General features: G+C 34.1%; 2 protein-coding genes and 1 pseudogene across 3 annotated transcripts; 1 reads left to right on the top strand and 2 right to left on the bottom strand.

Annotated features, from left to right (window-relative positions):
• LOC109363071 (plasma membrane ATPase 4-like) lies at window positions 590–5,288 on the top strand. Its single transcript, XM_019609245.1, has 15 exons — window positions 590–714; window positions 809–1,045; window positions 1,335–2,096; window positions 2,196–2,318; window positions 2,399–2,503; window positions 2,597–2,741; window positions 2,855–3,019; window positions 3,123–3,361; window positions 3,451–3,483; window positions 3,587–3,668; window positions 3,778–3,938; window positions 4,035–4,202; window positions 4,434–4,616; window positions 4,834–5,015; window positions 5,145–5,288. The coding sequence occupies exons 2-15, from the start codon at window positions 839–841 to the stop codon at window positions 5,239–5,241; spliced, it is 2,652 nt and encodes an 883-aa protein (XP_019464790.1). The 5' UTR covers window positions 590–714; window positions 809–838; the 3' UTR covers window positions 5,242–5,288.
• On the bottom strand, window positions 6,303–10,546 carry LOC109361933 (annotated as a pseudogene).
• Window positions 10,267–20,436, bottom strand: LOC109361546 (villin-4-like). Of its 2 annotated transcripts, none has more exons than XM_019607032.1 (23): window positions 20,094–20,436; window positions 18,549–18,662; window positions 18,294–18,393; window positions 17,662–17,730; window positions 17,321–17,557; window positions 17,008–17,185; window positions 16,793–16,925; window positions 16,285–16,447; window positions 16,047–16,194; window positions 15,817–15,917; window positions 15,291–15,446; window positions 14,478–14,546; window positions 14,311–14,379; window positions 14,074–14,211; window positions 13,832–13,960; window positions 13,299–13,446; window positions 13,161–13,171; window positions 12,218–12,358; window positions 11,820–11,945; window positions 11,652–11,717; window positions 11,135–11,465; window positions 10,817–11,022; window positions 10,267–10,719 (listed from the first exon to the last, which is right to left on the bottom strand). In XM_019607032.1, the coding sequence occupies exons 2-23, from the start codon at window positions 18,602–18,604 to the stop codon at window positions 10,606–10,608; spliced, it is 2,889 nt and encodes a 962-aa protein (XP_019462577.1). In that variant the 5' UTR covers window positions 18,605–18,662; window positions 20,094–20,436; the 3' UTR covers window positions 10,267–10,605. The 2 variants fall into 2 exon arrangements, with proteins under 2 accessions (XP_019462577.1, XP_019462578.1); XM_019607033.1 differs by having other exon boundaries at window positions 10,817–11,013.

The following is a 21,760-nucleotide window of genomic DNA, read 5'->3' as shown; positions in this document are numbered from 1 at the left end:
TATATATATATATATGTATATTTTTGGGAGATCAGTGGGTAGATATATTTTATACATCTATTTGTAGTAATCAAAATCAACCTTGAAGTGGAAACTTAAAGATTTTTAAAATAAATTTGCATCCTCTTTTGAAACTTAAAAATGTTCGTTTGATCAATATTTGTCAGTGTAATTTCCTTAATATGGCTATTCCTGATTTAATTTCTTGTCAATTTTTATTAGAATATGTTTTTTTTGTTAAAATGTTTATTCTTTTGAAGTTTTATATTATTGTGGTGTAGTATTTTCTTTTGCCCATGCGGTCTCAAATATATGTATCTAATTGATCTACCGTAATCTATATCCGGGACAAAAACAAAGAACATGAAAGCTCTTTATGATTCATTTACATCATCAATCATATATAAACATAAATAGATTAAAGCTAGATACACTTGCACTCACAAATCTTCCAAATAAGAAAAAAAAAAATTCTAAATGGGATTTAAAAAATGATTCAAGTTGCAGCACTATTCGTTAAGGTGGAAGATGCTAGAGTGAGTGTATCTTGGAATGTGTTAATGAATCCAGTTTTGTTATATCACTTGTTTTCAGGAACGTATTCCTATTGATGAAGTGTTCGAGCAATTGAAATGCACCAAAGAAGGTTTGTCTTCGACCGAAGGAGCCAATCGGTTTGTAATATTTGGACCAAACAAGCTAGAAGAGAAAAAGGTCCCACCCTTCTATATGATTCCATTGTCTAACATATCTTTAAGATAAAATAACTTAATACAACTACTGATTGGTAATACTTATGATGAAATAGGAAAGCAAATTTCTAAAGTTTCTTGGGTTCATGTGGAATCCCTTGTCATGGGTCATGGAAGCTGCAGCAATTATGGCAATTGCTCTTGCAAATGGTGATGGAAAGCCCCCTGATTGGCAAGATTTTGTTGGTATCGTTTGCTTGTTGGTGATTAACTCTACCATCAGTTTCATTGAAGAAAACAATGCTGGAAATGCTGCTGCTGCTCTTATGGCTGGTCTTGCTCCCAAGACAAAGGTAAATAAATTATAGTTTGTTTCTTTGTTTTATAACTGCAGATGCTTTTTATTCCAAAGATATGTTTGGTTAATGAGGCCTATAAATAGAGTGCATGTCTATTATGACTGAAGATAAGCAAAAGTGATGAGCTGTTAATGAGAAAAAATTAAAGGTCTTCGTGAAAGTAATGGTTATGAACTTCAAAGGCGTTGGTTTTGAAATTTGAACTGCTCGAGCAATTAGAATTAGAACTAACAAGTTTAAGCTTGTTTTAAGGACTGTTCAATACTGACTTTGTTTCTTGCAGGTTCTTAGAGATGGTAAATGGAGTGAGGAAGAGGCTGCAATTCTAGTCCCTGGAGACATCATAAGCATCAAACTAGGGGACATTGTTCCTGCTGATGCTCGTCTTCTTGAGGGTGATCCTTTGAAGATTGATCAATCTGCTTTGACGGGAGAGTCACTCCCTGTGACTAAAAATCCCGGGGATGAAGTTTTCTCAGGCTCAACTTGTAAACAGGGAGAAATTGAAGCTATTGTCATTGCAACCGGTGTCCATACATTTTTCGGGAAGGCTGCTCACTTGGTGGATAGTACCAACCAGGTTGGACATTTCCAGAAAGTGCTTACAGCAATTGGAAACTTTTGTATTTGTTCCATTGCAATCGGTATGTTGGCTGAGATCATAGTCATGTACCCAATTCAGCGCCGGAAGTATAGAGATGGAATCGATAACCTTTTGGTCCTCTTGATTGGAGGAATTCCTATTGCTATGCCCACTGTGTTGTCTGTGACAATGGCCATTGGTTCTCACAGGCTCTCTCAGCAGGGTGCTATCACCAAGCGAATGACTGCCATTGAAGAATTGGCTGGTATGGATGTCCTTTGCAGTGACAAGACAGGGACACTCACCCTTAACAAGCTCAGTGTGGACAAGAACTTGATTGAGGTCTTTGCAAAGGGAGTGGACAAAGAACATGTGATGCTTCTTGCTGCAAGAGCTTCCAGGACTGAAAACCAGGATGCCATAGATGGTGCCATTGTTGGAATGCTTGCTGACCCAAAAGAGGTTTGACTTCTTTTAGTTTTACTAATTTCTATTATCGAGTTCTTTTTTTGAAAATTGTTTATGAAACAGGTTATATTGAACAAATTGTGTTTTGCACAGGCTAGGGCTGGGATAAAAGAAGTGCACTTCTTTCCATTCAATCCTGTTGACAAAAGAACTGCTTTGACTTACATTGATGCTGATGGAAATTGGCACCGGGCAAGCAAAGGTGCTCCCGAACAGGTAAGCTCATGATTCAGTTCTATCTGAATTAGTGATTTTTATTGTCACTCTGGATGCTAATATTTTTTTTGGAGGAACAGATCATTACCCTATGTAACCTCAGGGAAGATGTTGCAAAGAAGGCTCATGTTATCATTGACAAGTTTGCAGAGAGAGGGTTGCGTTCATTGGCTATTGCTAGACAGGTTTTATAGCTTCTCTTCATGTTTGAAGTCTGTTGAAACTTTTACATTTCTTTTTGACACTACCCTTCTGATTCTTCTGTTCTACTTCTATAGGAAGTTCCTGAGAAAACAAAAGAAAGTGTTGGTACTCCATGGCAATTTGTTGGCTTGTTGCCACTATTTGACCCCCCGAGACATGACAGTGCTGAAACTATTCGCAAAGCTCTTAATCTTGGTGTAAATGTCAAGATGATTACTGGTAACTATTCTCACTCAGTTATTCCCCAAGCAAAAAAAATACCTATCCTGTAAATTACTATCTATTGTCAAACATGCTCAAATCAATATCGTGCCTTTTGTTCTGTTCTCTAGGCGATCAACTTGCCATAGCCAAGGAGACTGGCAGAAGACTTGGGATGGGAACAAATATGTATCCATCTTCGTCCTTGCTTGGTCAAGACAAAGATGCAAGTGTTGTTGCGCTTCCAATAGAAGAGCTGATTGAGAAGGCAGATGGATTTGCTGGAGTCTTTCCAGGTTCATACTCTTTCCCAGTTTGTGCTGCCGATTTTCCCTATTATGTTTTTTTGAAATGATAGAGTTACTATTTATGTTATTATCGTCTTTTTTATACCTGTAGAGCACAAATATGAAATTGTAAAGAAGTTGCAAGAGAGAAAACACATTTGTGGAATGACCGGAGATGGTGTCAATGATGCTCCTGCTTTGAAGAAGGCTGATATTGGAATTGCTGTTGATGATGCTACTGATGCTGCAAGAGGTGCTTCTGATATTGTATTGACAGAACCTGGATTGAGTGTTATTATTAGTGCAGTCTTAACTAGCAGGGCAATTTTCCAAAGAATGAAGAACTACACGGTTTGTTGCTCGTACCTCATAAACATATAATTCTTCACTCTACTTGTCCCTAAATTAAGACATTTTGCTTCGTTTTGTTTGTATTTCAGATCTATGCAGTATCTATAACTATCCGTATAGTGGTAAGTGGATACTAATGTTATGAGTTATGACTATATGTAAATCATTACATCAAGGAATCAATGAATATTCACCAGTTTGGATTCTCTTTATTTCTAAATGCAGCTTGGCTTCATGCTCATTGCACTGATCTGGAAATTTGATTTCTCTCCTTTTATGGTTTTGATTATTGCCATTCTTAACGACGGTAAAGCTCTTGGCAGAATATTACTCTGAATTCTGGAATAGACTTGAATTTGTGTATGCCTATGATGATTGACAACATAGATCTGACAAAATAACTGTCATACTTTTAGGAACAATCATGACAATCTCAAAGGATAGAGTGAAGCCATCTCCCTTGCCTGATAGCTGGAAACTGAGAGAAATATTTGCTACTGGTATTGTTCTTGGAAGTTACTTGGCATTGATGACTGTCATATTTTTCTGGGCAATGAGAGAAAATTCTTTCTTCCCGGTAAGAAATATTAAACTCTCATGCCATTATTCCAGCATGTACATTTCAAATTGTTGTTTTGGATAAAATATGTAATACCCTTGATTATTGTTGCAGGAAAAATTTAACGTTAGGCACCTGACTCATGAGGAAATGATGTCTGCATTGTATCTACAAGTCAGTATAGTTAGCCAGGCTTTGATATTTGTAACCCGTTCCCGAAGCTGGTCCTTTGTTGAACGCCCTGGATTGCTATTAATGGGTGCTTTCCTTATTGCTCAGCTGGTAAGTATGAAGTTCCATTTATTCCTTTTCGGGTACGAAATGAGCCACTTCAAATAGGTTCATTGCTCCGGCCCAGAATACTATTAATCAGGCATGAACCACATGAGCCCCAACAGTTTACCAGATAAATTGATAAGCAACAAGAGTTGTAGTCATGCAACTGAAATATGGTGCAAATTATTAATCATTTCTTTCTACAACTCATAATATTTTGAGCTTATGGACTTGTAGGTTGCTACACTTATAGCAGTATATGCGGATTGGGGCTTTGCAAAGGTCAAAGGAATTGGATGGGGTTGGGCAGGAGTCATCTGGCTCTATAGTATTATCTTTTATTTTCCTCTTGACTTAATGAAGTTTGCCATCCGGTACATATTGAGTGGCAAAGCTTGGGTAAACATGATAGAAAACAAGGTATTTGTTCATTATTATTTGTTGTTCCTTTAATGAATGTTAATAGTAAAGAGGTAAGGCTGGAAACAGTTTCATCGCTTGCGGAGGTAAGACTGCGTATATATACCCTCCCCAGACCATACTAAATGGAAGCTTCGTGCATTAGGCCGTCATTTTTAATGAATGTTTACAATTTTTGAGAATAAATATTGACTTGTTATTTCAAAATGTATGTCAGACTGCATTTACCACCAAGAAAGACTATGGTAAAGAGGAGAGGGAAGCACAATGGGCAATGGCTCAGAGAACCTTGCATGGACTTCCACCACCAGAATCTTCCAATGTTTTCAATGAAAAGAGTAGTTATAGAGAACTCAGTGAGATTGCTGAGCAAGCCAAGAGAAGAGCTGACGTTGCAAGGTAAGAAATCACACACCCTTGACTTAAAAAGAATCATTCCATGCTTCTCTGTTTGTTGCATTGCATTCAGAGCCATTCTCTCATTGGAATTAATACATGAAATTTCTTTCTTTTCTACTATTCTTACAGGCTTCGTGAGCTTCACACACTTAAGGGACATGTTGAGTCTGTGGTGAAGCTGAAAGGTCTCGACATTGATACAATCCAACAGCATTACACTCTCTGAAAAACACTAGAAAATCATATATAGAAAGAGGGACTTAACTATCTAAATATAGAAAATCATATATTTAGTGGCATACTTGAAACAAGAAGAGACAAGGAGAAGACTTAGCTATATAAATGCTTATTAGGTAGAGAGAGTTAAGACTGTAATATAACTCTCTTAGTCTGCGTTTTACTAATTTTTCTATAGAATGTTTTTTTTTGAAAAATGAATGTATTAAATAAGCACAAGGGTGCCAACCCAAATACAAGCAAAGTCAAGAACTATGTAAATTACAGAAGTTCAAAATGCAAAATCTATAGAATGTACTTTCAGTCTTTCCTTTTCATATGGTTATGGCCTCTGTGCTTTGTTTCCTCAATCTATGTTCTCTATTTTATTCGCATGTCACAATATTAAGGTGGCTATCATCAGATAATGTCGACATTGGGACTCTTTTAGGAGAGAAAATAAGATTTTATATGGAAGTTTTTTCTTTTGTTATTATGCATAGCAAGTGACACATTCCTTCTGTGTATATTCTGAATAAATCTTACTCCCACTAAATATATAATCAAGTATAGTTTGCACGAGGTACCACTGCTCACTGTACAAAACAAAACTACATGAGTGAAATGAAAGTTCCCTTTTCTTAGTTCTGTGGCCTACAATTCATATGATCACTTTGTGATTGATAAGTTATGGTGGTTAGCAACTACCTCAAATTTATTGTATAGGATGTTCTTACAAGGTGCTTTGAATACCAAAGCTTCAATATAGTATATTTTTAGTTTCCAATTTATCAAAAATAATATTATTTTTAGTATGTAAAACTTTTATTTTGTAAAAATGTTAATTTATAATATTAAATCGATTATAAAAAGTTGAAAATAAAATCGTTATATGTATTATGTTCATAAAATGAGTTTATTTTTGAGAAAAATATATGCACTAATAGCGTAAGAGTTTTATATATTGTCAGTTTATCATTCACTATTTATTTTTAATAATTATTGATTTTTCAAAAAAGTAATATAAATGAATGATAATCTTACTTTCATAATGTCTACAATACACTCTTTCTAACACATGCTTTTTTAAATAACTTCTAATGGTTATTTGTTTTTAAATTATATTTTCAAAAGTGTATGAGTTGTGACTTGGTAAAATAATGTACTAAAAAGTGTATAAAGCAATGATTTATGCTATTTTTCTAGTTGGGCCTGGTGCAATCAATCCTAATTTCACCTTGATTTCCAGTTTTAACACCTACTCTTCCTAACTTAGTAATAGCTGCAATAAAAGACTCTGAAAAGCTCCTTCATTTGATGCAAATAAGTTGACTGTTGCCTTTGATCTTGCATCAGTAAACAACACCTGATCAGAAGTGAAGAGACCTCTTCCTTGAACCACATTCTTGAAGTATTGATTATCAAACTTTTGAGGGGTCACAGGGTCCATGTTTATGGCAATTCTAGGATCAACTTTTAGAGGGCACATCTGTCTAAGTTGGAGTGCATATTGTAAATTTAATGTTGGGTCAATCCTATTTCTCGGGCTGAAGTTGTAAATTCGAGTCGAGAAGCGGTTGCAGTGAGAAAATCCAATTGTATGTGCACCTAACATATTAAAACATGTTATGTTTTAGGCTTCTTGAGAAAAAATAAAAGGACTCAGATTTTTGACTAGGATTCTTTCTCAAGTAGTACAATATTGAATCAAATTTGTGCTAGTAAAATTACCTGATAATGCAATCATATCTGTCTCGGAGAGGCCATTGGTACTAAACATGAAATTAAGTTGATCCAAATTGAATTCGGGGTGAGGAAGATGGCGTTGAACACTGGCCTTAGTCGTCACGCCTTCCTAATTCAACCTTATAAAATTGACCCCCCTACCTGCATTATACAATTATGTGATTGTTATTATTATGATTACTGTAATGTCAATCAGTATTAAGAGTATAGTTAGAGTAGTTAAATATGTATAGCATGAATGTATGCATGACTATAACAACCCCCAATAGTTTCACTTTATGAAATATCAAACTTAATTGTTTGTGAACATTAGCTTAAAGTTAAAGTGCAACAAAACTAAGTAGCATTAATGGTCACTTGGTCCGTAATTTCATGGAGAAATGAAAGTAATACAACAAAGACAATCAAGCCTTTATCCTACTAGGTAGACACAAAAAAAATGAAATTATATTAAATTGACAACGTCCCTAGTAGCTAGAGCGAGTATATCAGCACACAAGACTTTGTTTCGGCACTGAGGATCCCTATCAACAGCTGCTTTGGCCTTAACCACAGTGTCAAAGCCATCACCAGCAAGTGTGATATCATCAGGATGATCCTTCTCTGCCTCAGCATTTGGGATGCTAGCAAAACAGATGCATCACAACCCTGCATGTGCAGAAACAAGGTTTGTCAACATCAATCAATAGCCTTTTCAAAAGAGTATTTACATTTTACTATAGGAACATTTTAAGTGTAGACATCGATCGCTTTTCAGCTTTATAATAATATAAAATATCGATACTTTGTACTATAAACCTGAAAGTTATTGTCAAAAGTATCATTCTTGAGTATACATTTACACCTCTATGCACATATATAAGGTAAAATTTTAATGCAAAATTGAGCATATACATAATTGTTATAAAAAGTATCTGAACTCACTGAAAGCAAGGTAAGTTAACTTAATTATATATACATAATAAAAGAATGAAAGTGATGAAGAATTGATACTGACCCTCACAAAGCAGTCATGGAAGAAGAGTCTAAGAGTGGCAGGAGCAGTCACAAAGGTTTGTTGGAACTTCTGTATCACAGCAGAACGTACTAACTGCTCCACATTTGGGCATGTTTTGTTGTAAAAACCATGACTTAGTTGTGTTGCTTCTAATTAACATCTATGACCCTTTTATATGTTTATTTATCATTACCTGACCCCACCTTGAGATGGACCAACAATAAAATGTACACTTAGCATGAATAAATTATTAACCAAATGGGTTAAAATTGAAGGGTATGAACTATGAAAAAAGACAATAATTGGAGAATGATTAATGATTAATTAGGTAACAACAATGACTTGTTAAATGGACACTCTGGCTACTTATATAAATATGTTATATTGTTACCGATGGAGGAATCAGAGGATGATTGAGGCAATATTAACACCAGAAGCCCTTTACAACATGAACAAACATGCGATGTCTCAAATCTTGACTCATATGTTATTATGCGTCCACGAAAACAACATCACATGTCAGTTAAAAAATTTAAACATTCATTATCACTATTATTACTATTTTTGCTTCATTATCATTGATGTGAAACATCCAACACGAGTTGAGACAATATGTTCTATTCTTAAAACTTTGATGGTGTTGCTGTATAGTAAAGTAATAAAATAAGTTGGGTGAAGCATCAATATGCTGAGTTTAGAATATTTTGTGGGGCTATTGGATTATCGGAAAAAGGTATAAAAGTTATAACTAATGTGAAGATAATTCAACTTTTTTATTATTTTAGTTAAAATTTTATTTGCCTCTATAGTATTCTATACAAGTTTTAATTTGGTCCCTAGTCTCTACATAAAAACCCATAATGTTATTGAACATTTTAGAAGTTCAAATGACACCACTCACATGAAAACAAGGAATCCACATTCCACACTATGTGAAAAAGGTTAAGCATTCACTGTTAACAATTTGGGTGATGTCAAAGGACAACATTGAAGAAGAAACATTTGTAAGAAATATGCCTCTTGTGACATGAATGGATATATCATTTCATTGTTTCATGACATAACTTTTGGATGAAGAGTCATCAATGAAATGTTAAGACTCTTGGAAAAGAGTCTATATATAGTGCTTGATGGAAGCACTATACTAACAAGAAAAAGGACCATAAACATTGTCTCTATCTCTGCCCATAAAGATTGTTCTATCAGCCATCACTTAAGGAAGAGCATAGTAAGAACGGGAAGGAGATAGAAAAGTTACTCTATAAACCAAGAACACCAAACAACAACTAAATGGAGGATCGTATCGCCATAGGGAAAGGTTAGTAATCTGTAACTATTCTTATGGATGTGAAAACTATGATTTCTTAAGATCCATTTATACATGACTTCAAATAAAGTTTACAACATTAACCTTTTTAGAGTGTACATAGGGCAAATTGATTTTTTCTTAAAACATGAGAGACGCAAATGTAATTATTTTTCTATATTCATGAATAATGATTCTTTTTGAAAGTTATAAATATTTTTAATCAAATATGATTCCAAGAAGAATAAAAGTTGTATTCTTTTTAAACTTTTAATAATAAAAAAACATTTTTAAAAGTCAATGAAGCAAACAATGAAAGAGACATTGATCTTTCTTTCATCTTTTTCAAATGTAAATGACAATTCCTGTTATTTATAGTTATGGAATGCCAACCCTGGTAGTTTATTCATATTTTGGAGATTACCAACTCAATTGCATGTTACCACCTTTGACAAGTAGCAACACCCTTCTTCTCCTTTCAGACTAAACTTTTTCAGAACATTAATGTTAAGGACTGTGAAGGAGCCATGTAAATAAAGAAGTGATTAAATTTAAGTTGGTTGATTTCTTTTAACACCTATGCCAATCTTGTATTTGGGAAGACTTATATATTTAAGTACTATCTTCTTATGCTACAACACCCCTTGATGCATATGATCAGTGAGACCATAGTTTTATTAGAGAAAAAATTGTATACAATGACAATGTAAGAGTTTTTTACATTATTGATGTATCATCTATCATTTATATTTAATCATTATTGACTTTTAGATATAACTAATACAAATTAACGACAAATGATGTATTATCTGCGTACAAATCTTTATACACTTACTTACATTGCATATGAGCTATTAAAGTGAGGCAAGAAGGAGGAACAAATTTACAAGAAACAGCCATCACTTGTTCAAGTGCCTGATCCTTCAATATAACCAAGAAAAAGTTCACATGAAACAAGAATTTGAGTAGCAATAGTAAATCAGTAATAACAACAACTATGATAATAAAATAATAACACTTTTATTTCCAAAGAAAATAACGGATTGAGTGGCTTTTACACTCTGCTGTACACTAAGCATTATCCTCAATTATGAATACAACCTAAGTATTGCAAGCCCAATTGCTTTACCAAAACAATTTTGAATATATGAATGATTAACAAGAAACCATCGAACAAAAGTGGAGTAGTGATTAATCTCTAGTTTCTCTCTTCATCATTAAAACCTGATCTGTGTCCCTTTCACTTCCATAAGTTCTGTTTGTCATTGCAAAACAGATAGCAAGTTTCCTGAGCCTGTCAAACAAGGCATAGTGTACTTGAAGACTTAGAACAATTGAACAGCCATTTTGAGTTTATTCTGTTTCCATTTTGGCAACTTGTAAAATTCATTCTTAGCCATTCCTAACTTTTCTTTGAACTCCGACACTGATAGATATGCCTGCATGCATGCATCATGATCATGCTCAAACAAGTCAGAACTACGCAACTTCCAAAGACTATAGAGAAACAAAATATGAGAGGCAATTTAATTATACCTCTCGTCTAGTCACATCAATGTCTGTCACAGGATCTTCAGAGGCTGTGTTAACGCGATCATGTGGGTAAACTGGGAGGCCTTCATCATCTTCAGATTCACCCTCTTTCACATCTTCCTGTATAGTAAAAGATTCTATTCTGCTGTTCATAGAATCTTCGTCTTGCTCATTTTTATTGGGGCTTGATTTGGAGGCATCTGAACTCGCTTCATATCATAACAACCCAAATAGCAAGGCATTATTCACTAAAGCAAAATTCTAATGCTAACATCAAATCTCAAAGGAGAGGAATCAATGAACTGATCTTTTATTCCATACCTCTCAATGACCGAGGTATCAAAGTATCTCGTGCTGATGGTGGCTGTTCAAAAGTAGAAGTAAGCTGAGCTATCGCTGCGGCTTTAGGAGCAAGTTTAATTGAATCTGGTGACATAGATTTTGGATAGAGTTTTCTAATCATTGGAGGAGGAGTTGAAAGGTTCCTATCTTTAGGATTCTCAAAATTAGCTGCTAGTGCAGTAAAGGCTGGAGATCTTCCCCTCACACGAACACGATCAGGACTGACAGACATGCTGCGCGAACGCTGGGATTTTTCTGGAAGACTATTAGACCTTCCCCCATATGCTACAGATGCTCTTCGTTTGGGTTTCTGATAATGTATCACATATTCAATAACCAAACAGACAAATGCAAATATGATAAAAATATTAATATGAAGACCTTGTGTTTTTAATAAGATTTTGTTCAAATCAATTGATTGATTGATATATAAAGTACATTAGAATCATCAAAGCAGTTATCCAAGATTGTAAAGGAAGAAAGAAAATAGCCTTACATCCAAAGGTAGAGTACCACCACTTTTCACTATTGTAAGCTTCCTTTGAAATGAGTTTCCCAGCATCTTCCCCACACAAAGGCAAAGAAATTGTTGTCAATAGTCAATTTTAAATCAATTGAATTCTTTTAAAGTCATATCATTTCACTGTTACATTGAGAAACTTACTGCAGATTTTGCAGACTCCCATTTAAAGAAGTGAGTGAAGAAAGGTGGCTCACTGCCTTCCATGACAATATATATTGGAGCTACACGAGATACTTTTTCTAGAAGAAAATCGTGCTCGAGAAATTTCTGTTCACTTAAGAAAAATTAGTTAGGAATTGTACAACTGACTTCAGAAATACTAATAGATGTAAAAAATGCTGAAAATGCGTTACTAAATTTTTTATGGTATTCTAATGTTGAAGAGTTGTCATGGTTTAATCCATATCAAGAACTAAAGACCGAACAATTAACCAAAGTCTTAAGAAGATTGGTAATGAAGTCTTCAAAATACTACTAGCTAAACTATACTAGTCTGACTGTATGACAATAGCTTTTGGCTAAAGAAAAACCAGTTATACCTCACCAATTGTTAGAGCTTGCAATCTACTCTTGGGATCAAACTTCTGGCCAACCCATACAAAGATTGCCGAGTGAATATCCAAGATGAAAATATCTTCCGTCATCAAATCATCCTGAGAGAAGTTGTATATCTCTTTCACCTGAAAACATTGCTTCAGTTAATTCACCCTTAATATAAGCAAAGTATAGCACACAACAGTAAATCACACATCAGTCAATTCACCCTTAAGATTCCTATACAAAATATGCTTTTATTACAAGTTGAGGGATTAAAAAAAGTGGCCAGTAAAGGAAGCCAAAATGGCCATAACCATATCGCATAAGATTATCAGGTTGTTTAATCAAAACTAGAGGTTAGTGACATGATGTTTTTATGTTGGTCAGGTTGGCAGTCTTTTTTCCTCTATTTTGCTGTTATTATGCCAACTACTTATATGAGTTTGACTTAACACCTTTGCCATCCATGTCAGAAATCTTTTCAACAAGTTATTATCAAGAACTCATAATAACTGAATTATCAGACACACACTGAATGCCCTTATAATAACTTAATGTGAGAATGCATCTTTCCATCCTTATTTTTTTTTAAAGCAGTGCTGATGTTGGGGAAAGTGTATTCCAGAACTTTATGTCGTCCCTGTCTTTTAGTTTTTCATTGCTCATCATCATTCTTACGAACTGCAATTTATGTTTTTTCCAATATAATCAGTTTGACCAAACTAGCTGCTTCTCAATCCTACTGAATATATCATAACTTGTGCTTAGAATGGATTGCATCATTTAGCCTTTTTTAGTATGAAGTGCAACTTAATACATTATAAATGATATTTAAAAAGCCAAGAACTTCTTTAACATGCACTCGAACCAAGGATAAATCCAAAATCATGCATATTAACAGTGACTTTAACCAATAGGATATAATAGATCAGTGAGTGTACACACCTTTATTTCTCCTGCACGTTGGCCAGTCAGGCATAAAAAAGAATCATAAGCAAGTCAGCCATTTGCCTTGAGAAAGAGTGGGGTATGGGGAGGTGAAGATCAGATAAGTATTCTACCTGACAGGAAATTCATCATTACCTTTTGAGAAGTTGCAAGAAAAAAGGTGAGGATCATTTTCAGCATCTCTCACAATCTTTTGAGTGGGATATTCTGTTTTTCCTCCTAATATCTCCCAAAACTTTTCAGATTCTGCATTTTCCTTTTGTAGTTTGCATTGTAAATCCGGCTGCAGACAATCAGCAAGGATATTATGTTTTAATTAATAACCAGTGACATATTTTTTATTTTGGTGAATTTAGCTGGATATTATGGCTTGAGGGAACTGCTGCCTGCTGGGATTGATACCTGAACCCGGACAACAGAGCCAATCCTATTTTTGGCTATAGTAAATTTGGCAACAATCAGTATATTTAACCTTTTCAATAGTGAAACATAAAATCTCAGCCAGTTTTAGCTGCTTATCCAACATGTATATACAGCAACTCAATCCTTAGTCCCATTAAAATCTTCAACATATGCTTGTCTAACATTTTTGTCGACGAAAAAACCATTTGGTGTTTGTTAGGAATAATTTTTTTCTCACATTGAGTATGTCTTGGAACATATCAGACCTTTATCAAATCAAGCATTCTGTCAACAAGTTCCTGGTCATCGGCAGTTGTAAAACTTCCTGACCATGAAAAGACAGTAGGCCCGTCATGTAGTATGTAGCAATAAGCAGAATTCAAGGAGGAAGCAACCTGGTTAAGAAAAAAATTGTGATTACATAGATGCAATCTGTATATTCAAAAGTTAGTTACCGATACAAAATGATTGGATACAGATGGGCACCATAAGAGAGAAAATGACATACTGGGTCAGTTTGTACAGCTTGCATATTTTCAGGTCCAAAGCCCTGGATGCGGAATAATGCAACGCCCTCCCCACTGTATGTATCATCTGGTATATTCTTTTCCGCGATGTAATTCTTGTATCCATCACTAAGTCCACCCTAGACAGATGAAATAAATGGCCAATGTTAAATAAAGGGATTATATTCATAAAAGAGTGAAGTTTTTTGTTAGTTATACAATATCAGAATCCTACAAACCTTATAAACAATGAAGCTTTGGAGAATAGAATGAAATTGAATTGGTTCACTGCCTTCATAAATACGAGCCTTCAATCAATTACACATGGATAACATCAATAAGGACTCGTGCAGTGAGCAAAGACAATCTCTAAAGAAATAGAATAACACGTTTGAAGAAACATTACCAGGGAGGGAATAAACTTCATTGATTCTACCATTTTGCCTGCCATTGAAAGAGCTGATGCTCTATCTTCCTACTTTCAACAAAAAAAGTAAAGAATTCAAGCTCTTCTTGGGAAAAGCATCACACAAATAACAAACGAAGTTTAACTTGGATTGGTCAAACATGTCGGCATCCACGGATGAGAAAAGTCTGCAATCATAACGATTACAGTTTGAAGGCACTTTCAGTCTCCTTTTCCCTACAATGTTCTCACCATTACCCCTACATCTCTACTTGGCCTCTCAATCTTCACAGACCTCATTCTTGTAACTCTACAAATTCCCCATTACAAGTAATTATAACCCAGGAGTACTTGATTGACAAGTAACCATCTCCACTTGCCAAGCAAAACTACTTGGTTTTCAAGACTTTGATAACTTTCCTAGGTTCCTACTGAAATGATATATCTTGTGTATCTCTCACATATGTTTCTCATTATCATAAATATAGAAATCTCAATATTAATTACGAAATGTGAATCTACCAGTAAAATAGGCAACTATAGACATCAATCTTCAAATTAGGAACTTAAGTCAATCCCAACACAGGGTAATGCAAACTTATAGCAAGACTACATAAACATTCTGTTATGCATTTATTAACTGTTTTCTGGTCCCAAACAATTGAGGATGCTATGTACAGTGTTCTTACATACATAACCTATGATTCACTGATACGGTTTTCAATTCCAGGTGAATATTCGCAGACAGATTATTTATATATACACATTAAAAATCTTAATAAAAACATATGCAAGAACTAGAATAATTTTCACCTCAACACTATTGTTTCCAATCCATGTTCCTATAAGATGCTCTTCCTTATCATCTCCAGGATATGAATACTGAAAGATGTAGCAATCTCCACTATAAAATTTTGACTGGTCATGGGCTGGAAGAAGAACCTTTTCCTGGCCGCTCACACGCCAAACCTGTGCATTATGGTAAAGCTCTTGTTAACAAGAGAAGCAAAAGAGCAGTTTTGGAAATGAAGTACCACAATAACTCTACCCAAATAACAAGAAGTACAGAGCATATCTTCTGAACTCTCTGAGGGAAGCTAATTATCATATGCTTATGAAGCAATACAAATATTGGGTAACATCTCAACGATAACCATTCATAAACTTCAACAATGGGAGACAGGTGGAATTTCAAGGATACAGTTATTGTGGTTATTAAAGATTCACTGATTTTAAGTAATCGATTAGACATAGTAAGACCACAAAAGTAAAACTAAAGAAGGCAGAACAAGAGATATCATTTTTAATAGATTATTTGCTACAAAAGCTAGTAGAATACCTGCAAATGCCCTGTGCAATCTATGTAGGCTTGAGGTTCTTCTTTTACAGTATCAGTTTTCAAGAGACCCTTGACATCCAATCCTTGACGTTTTAGAAGTGCTAGAAAGTCATAAACCGAAAACAAAGTAGAATATAACAACCGTCTGGTCAAAGATGCTGACAAAACGAATTTAAAGGTGGAAAAACTTATGCATGCAAATAACAACTGCAAAGTTCATTAAAACTAACCTGCTACCTTGCCACGTCCATCTTCAGCCTGTGCTACATTTGTTGTATGAGGCCAAGAATCAAACTTGGACTTGAACATCACAGTTTCAAATCCTTCAATCAAACGAATTATGTAGGACTTTGAGCGACCAGTGCCACCTACTAACTCCTGTTTTTTGGTCAATGGAAATTCAAGAGTCATTAAAACTAGACTAAAATGCTAAAAAAACAATACTTAGAAAGAAACAAGACGTGTTACATCTGCAGCGCCGCTTGCACTTTTTCTTTCATCTAGAGAAGATTTTCTGCCCATCCATGCAAACACTTCCAACCCACAATCTATAATATAGCATTTATTTGTGTCCAGTAATTCCCTTGTCAAAGAACTGGTCTCAATGGGTTCTGCCTTCCCCTTTTCAACACTGGAAAAGTCATACAATTTCATTGTTGCTAGTACATAATAGAATCCAACTTTTCAATTAAGTAGTAATCTTCAACATTACAATTGTCTCAATAATTAGCATTATTTTCAAATTCTCAGAATTATCAAGGTATAGAACTTCAGGATAAAAGAATAGTAAATTTTGTAACAGTTTTACATTGGTAAAAACAGACAAGGGGGATAAAGAAAAAGGTTACAAACACATTCAAACATAAATGCTTTCATGATTTCATCCGAATATCATTTTTCTGATAGAAGAATGGAAAATACTGAAGTGCAAATATAAAAACAAAATACCAGTGGGCAAACTAGAAAAACATATTACCACAACAGCCTTGGAGGATGAGAATCAGCAAGCTTATCGTCATCGTTGACCGTTTTCCGTGGAAGAGGAGCAAAGCCCCCAAAGAAACCCCAGAATTCTCCAGTTTCAGAATCAGACATCAACCTTCCATCCTCTGCATGCAAGTTCAGGTATATGCATCAAATTAGTGATACTAAGCACTCGCTTTTAAAACTTAAAAATTACTTCACACTTACCAACAGCAGCTATATCACATTTTCCATCGTGGTAGGTATCCTTAATATACTGTACAACTTCCAATGCTTTTGCCCTTTCTTGAATAGATGAATTGGAACCATTAAATTGGAAGATTTTGGAATCAGTATCCAGAATAAAAATATCATCATGGCTGAGTGAAGATCGAGCAAAAGGAACCTATAACCAACACAAATAGCAAATGAACAAGCAGAAAAATAATGCTTCCATGCATGCGTAGCATCTTTATACAGTGTTCACAATACAAGATTCAGACCTCAATGAGTCAATGGTACGGAATAATATTAAACTTGCCTCTTTAACATGTACAACATGTTTCCCTCTGCATACATACAATCTTGTTTTATGTTCTTCAGCTTCAACATGTTTAAAACCAGAGGCAGCTCCACCTTCTTGAGGTATAATACATGGTTTGAAATAAGACAGGAATTTTTCAGTTTCATGACCTTGTACTTCACGATATTGAACAGCACGTCCTCCTAGAACTGCATCCAACTCAACTGTCTTGATGGCTGCAGCACCCGCTTCATCCTATTTTATAGTTATGATCATCAATTAAAAATTGCATAGAAATAAACTACATTAAACATTAACTTAAACAAGGGGATGGGAATAGTGTAAACAACAAAACTTACCTGGCTGGTTTTTTTGCCAAGCCAGTAATGGATATCATGGAGCAGAGCACCACTTTTTGTACCAGTTGTCTACATGGAGAGGATAAGAAAGAAGAAAACTGTGATACTAATGAATGACAATGCATCCTATGTGATATAGCAAACACAAGAAGTGGAAAACGTAAAAACTAATGGATTAACAGTTATCCACAAAAATCAATATAAGACAAAGAACAATGTAAGTGCAAATCCCCTCCAACCTTGTTTGAAATACCACACCCCGTTTGTTTGTGTTGAGAATACAACATCCCCCTCTTCACATGCTTACATAAATACTAGCACTTAGAGAAAACACATCATAAACACCGCGCCCACAAATTTAATGTGGTTCTACCCGACATGTCTACTAATGAACATCACAGTACAAGTTACAACATTTGTGGACAAAGTTGCAAACCTTCTACTAATGAAACTCTTATGGACAAATTTACCTACCAATATTGTGATTTGCCATGATGGGAACAATAGGGTTTTAAAATTACAATTTCCATGCAATAGAGTAACGCATAGAAATACTAACTTCTTCCAACAATGAATACCAACATTAAGCAAGCATTCTACGAATGATCAAACATTGGGAAAACGTGGCTTACCTTTAAAATTACATAGGAGTCCCCGGTGAAAAATTTCCCATACGAAGATTGAGGAATGAGAACCGGATTAAAATTCTCAATTCGCCATATTTCAAGTCCACTGTAAATGGTTAAGGAGAACAAGCTTCAAACAAATACAGAACTAAACACATAATAGAACCAAATGAAGCAGCAACCATGAATGATTCACGTCAGGGTGAAAAAATGATAAATTGTAAATAGTACAATATATTATTGATAACTAGTGCAGGATACGCCTTTTGTCCAGCTCCCTTGAAAGCTGGATCCAAATCTCTAATAGAAATGGACATGATACTCTCCCACTATCTGCTCTTCCACAACCTAGCTTGAATTTAGCAAGGAATTACCCTGAAAGGAAGCCATGAATCAATCATGAAAGGTAATCTCTAAGTGTTCTTTGGCTGAAGCCCACATAATAGTGGATGAAAAAAGGAAATGTAAATGCTTCCACTGACTTTATTTGTGACGAAGACAAATTGATCAACATATGATACAAAAGGTTAATGTCATTAATTGATACTTCAGTATACATGGGATGATAATAAAAACTAAAACTGTAAGCCTAGCCAGATTGTGGTTTTAAACTCTAAGTAAATGCATTCATGTTCCCTGAGATACAGTAAAAATCACTAATGACTTTAATTTATACCAGTTAAATAGCATATCAATTTGGAAAATAATGAATATGCAAATAATAAAAAGTGTAAAGCTTGCTGCTGCTGCTAGTGAAATGGTCACATCGTAATACCAAGTTGGTATTGGTATAACTGTATAACCTTCTAAATGCCACATTGTTCCAACCACCCTTAATTTCTTATCTATCTTATTACCTCAATCTTTCTATGGAATGCCTTTAGCTTTAGACATTGTGGTTTCAGTAATCATACATACCTCAATTTTAATATAAACTCGTATATGCAACTATGCATGCGGGTGACATGAATTCGTGTATGTACAAGTCACAACAGTTCAGCTTATCTAAAAAACTCAACAAGCTAAAATTTCACATTTTCCGAAGTTTAAAATTTTGATATCCCTTATTTAAGTGCAGCAGACCAATCAAGAAGCCGATCAAAATTTAAGCAAACTCTTGAAAACCTTATTTGAAGTTAGAGTTAAACCAGTGCAAAAAAGAATGAAAGGCATTCCCGGCCTCAACCTGGAATTTCAAAATTTTGAGAAACCAAAAAGAAGAAAGGAAAAAATAAAAATCCAAACTCAACTGCAAATTTGGTGAAAATCATAGAACTTTCAGGAAATATAAAATGGGAAAAAGCTAGAGGGACTGGGAAGAATCAGAAGAAGAAGTTGAAAAGGTGGTGAGAGAAGAGAGAGAAAGGGAGGGAATGATGAATTGCCAAATAGGGAAGTTGAGCACGACTTGTTGGTTGTTGGAACAGTCACACATCTCGAAATGGATTAATTTGGTAGTACAAAGAAAACATGCTTATCACCCACGGCAATAAAAGCTAACACACATGAAATGTAAAAGCTGAAATTAAGAATTATAATTTAAGTCACCAATGTGTGTTTGATTCTCACAAAACTAACATTTTTTTATGAAAATCACAAATGGAAACAGAGAAAAAAGAAGCCTTAGCAATTCAATTCAATCTCAATGATTTGTCCCTGTCCTCAACCTCTTTCAAGTGCCATTTTGTCATTGCATTAAAAAATGCTTCAACTTCTCAAATTAAATGCAGTTGGATTGAAAATTTTGGATGGATGGAAAGTTGTAAATGAAAATTAGGGGTAAGGTAAAAGGAAGAGTACGTGTACCTTTTTACCAATCAGCTACACAAGAAAAATTCATTCTTGTTTGGTTTTAGAGGGTAAAATGCTCAAAAAGCATGTAAACAAATCAAGTTGTATTTCTATAATTTGGTTCTTTTTTTTTCTTCTGGGTAGTGAAATTGAATATTGTTTTATGATTGTTGTTTTTTTAATTTGAGGGGAAGGGAAATGAATGAGAAAGGATGGTTGGTAATGGAGGAAGTTGAGCTCCGAATAATGAGGATTGGATGCGAGAAAGAGAGAAACCAGGAAAGTTTGGTCAATGCCATTGCCACTACTCATTCATGCAATGCAATACAATGCAATTCTCATATAAGGTCAAAGCCTAATGTCGTGTTTTTTTATAGAATATATATTCAATTCTTTAAATAAAAGTATCATCTATCACATGTTTTTAGTAATATAGAGAAATTATATCTCGTGCATTACACTACTTACTATATATTTTGAAAATAATCAATTAATAGGTTAAGCCTAAAACTGCCACTTAGCAAAAGTTTAAATGAAGCATCATACCTTTAAATTTATATTAGGGAAAATTTTTTAAAAAGTTGATGTTTTGCAAGTAGATATTGTAAACTATTTTTTCTTCTTAATTACTCCTTAAACTTTAACTATTGATGAAATTAGTCACTATATACATACAATTTAAATTTGAAATTGGGAAAAACAAACAGAGTGAGAAGCAAAACAAAGAGATAGTATTAGAGGTTGAAAAAGATAAGTCATGGAAGCTTAACAAAAGATGGCGATCATGACTAAGGAAGAGAATACAACTGTAAGATGAATGCAACTGCATGTGATTTCAACACCGAGGAAATCAGTTGAGAAAATGATGTTTGAAGAAATGGTTCAATTTTTGACACATTTGTTTTCCACCTCTAGAGGAAATTACAAGTTGGAGAACAAAACAAGGTGCACCACAAAGACTAAACTCATATATGATAGCACAAAACTCAATTAATGAATCAAGCTAAGGATGAAAGTGTTATAGTTGTAGAGTGGAATTAATAGCACTTTGTCTAATGCTTACAAAATCTAATGTGTTGTGTCACCAAAAAAAAATTAATGTCTTAACTCCAATTTTATTGTTAGTAATTTAAAATTGTATGTATGTAGAGACCAATTTCATCAATAATTAAAGTTTAAGGATTAATTAGAAAGAAAAAATAGTTTACAATATCTACTTGCAAATCACATAAAGTTTAAGGGGTTTGGTAAACTTTTTCCTTTATATTATTACTAGCGTATCGACAGACACTTCTTATCTGTCGACCTGCATTCTTATTAAATTTGTATTTTTATTTTAGAGAATTAAAGTGTTTTTTATTCAATGTACTTTATTTTATAATTTTCGTATTTATTATGATATCCAACTTAAAGTGAGATCTATTAATTATAGTTATATAGGATTATATGATTTTACTTTAAAATAAAAAAATATTAAGAGAAAAATAGAATAATGATGATAATTATTTTAAGTTTTGGCTTTATATATAGTATAGATAGTTATTAGTAACATAATAACTTATACAAAACTATCAATGTACCCAAAAAAACTATCAATTATCACATGTTTTTAAAATCTAATATCTACCAATTATATCTAGTGCATCTTATAGATAATTACACTATTTATATTAAATAAAGTA

The sequence above is a fragment of the Lupinus angustifolius genome, chromosome LG12 (genome assembly GCF_001865875.1).
Source record: "Lupinus angustifolius cultivar Tanjil chromosome LG12, LupAngTanjil_v1.0, whole genome shotgun sequence".
NCBI lineage: Eukaryota > Viridiplantae > Streptophyta > Magnoliopsida > Fabales > Fabaceae > Lupinus > Lupinus angustifolius.
Note: the sequence above shows the minus strand (reverse complement) of the source record. Positions and strands in the feature narration are given on the sequence as shown.

What these genes read in the sequence shown, in the direction of transcription:
- LOC109363071 (XM_019609245.1), top strand. Translation starts at nt 839, where the DNA reads ATGTGGAATCCCTTGTCATGGGTCATGGAAGCTGCAGCAATTATGGCA. An exon ending in GTCTTGCTCCCAAGACAAAG is followed by an intron (nt 1,046 to 1,334) that starts GTAAATAAATTA and finishes TGTTTCTTGCAG; the next exon opens with GTTCTTAGAGATGGTAAATG. An exon ending in TATTGCCATTCTTAACGACG is followed by an intron (nt 3,669 to 3,777) that starts GTAAAGCTCTTG and finishes TCATACTTTTAG; the next exon opens with GAACAATCATGACAATCTCA.
- LOC109361546 (XM_019607032.1), bottom strand. Translation starts at nt 18,604, where the DNA reads ATGTCCATTTCTATTAGAGATTTGGATCCAGCTTTCAAGGGAGCTGGA. An exon ending in ATTGCACAGGGCATTTGCAG is followed by an intron (nt 15,447 to 15,816) that starts GTATTCTACTAG and finishes CATAATGCACAG; the next exon opens with GTTTGGCGTGTGAGCGGCCA. An exon ending in AAGCTGTACAAACTGACCCA is followed by an intron (nt 13,961 to 14,073) that starts GTATGTCATTTT and finishes TTTCTTAACCAG; the next exon opens with GTTGCTTCCTCCTTGAATTC.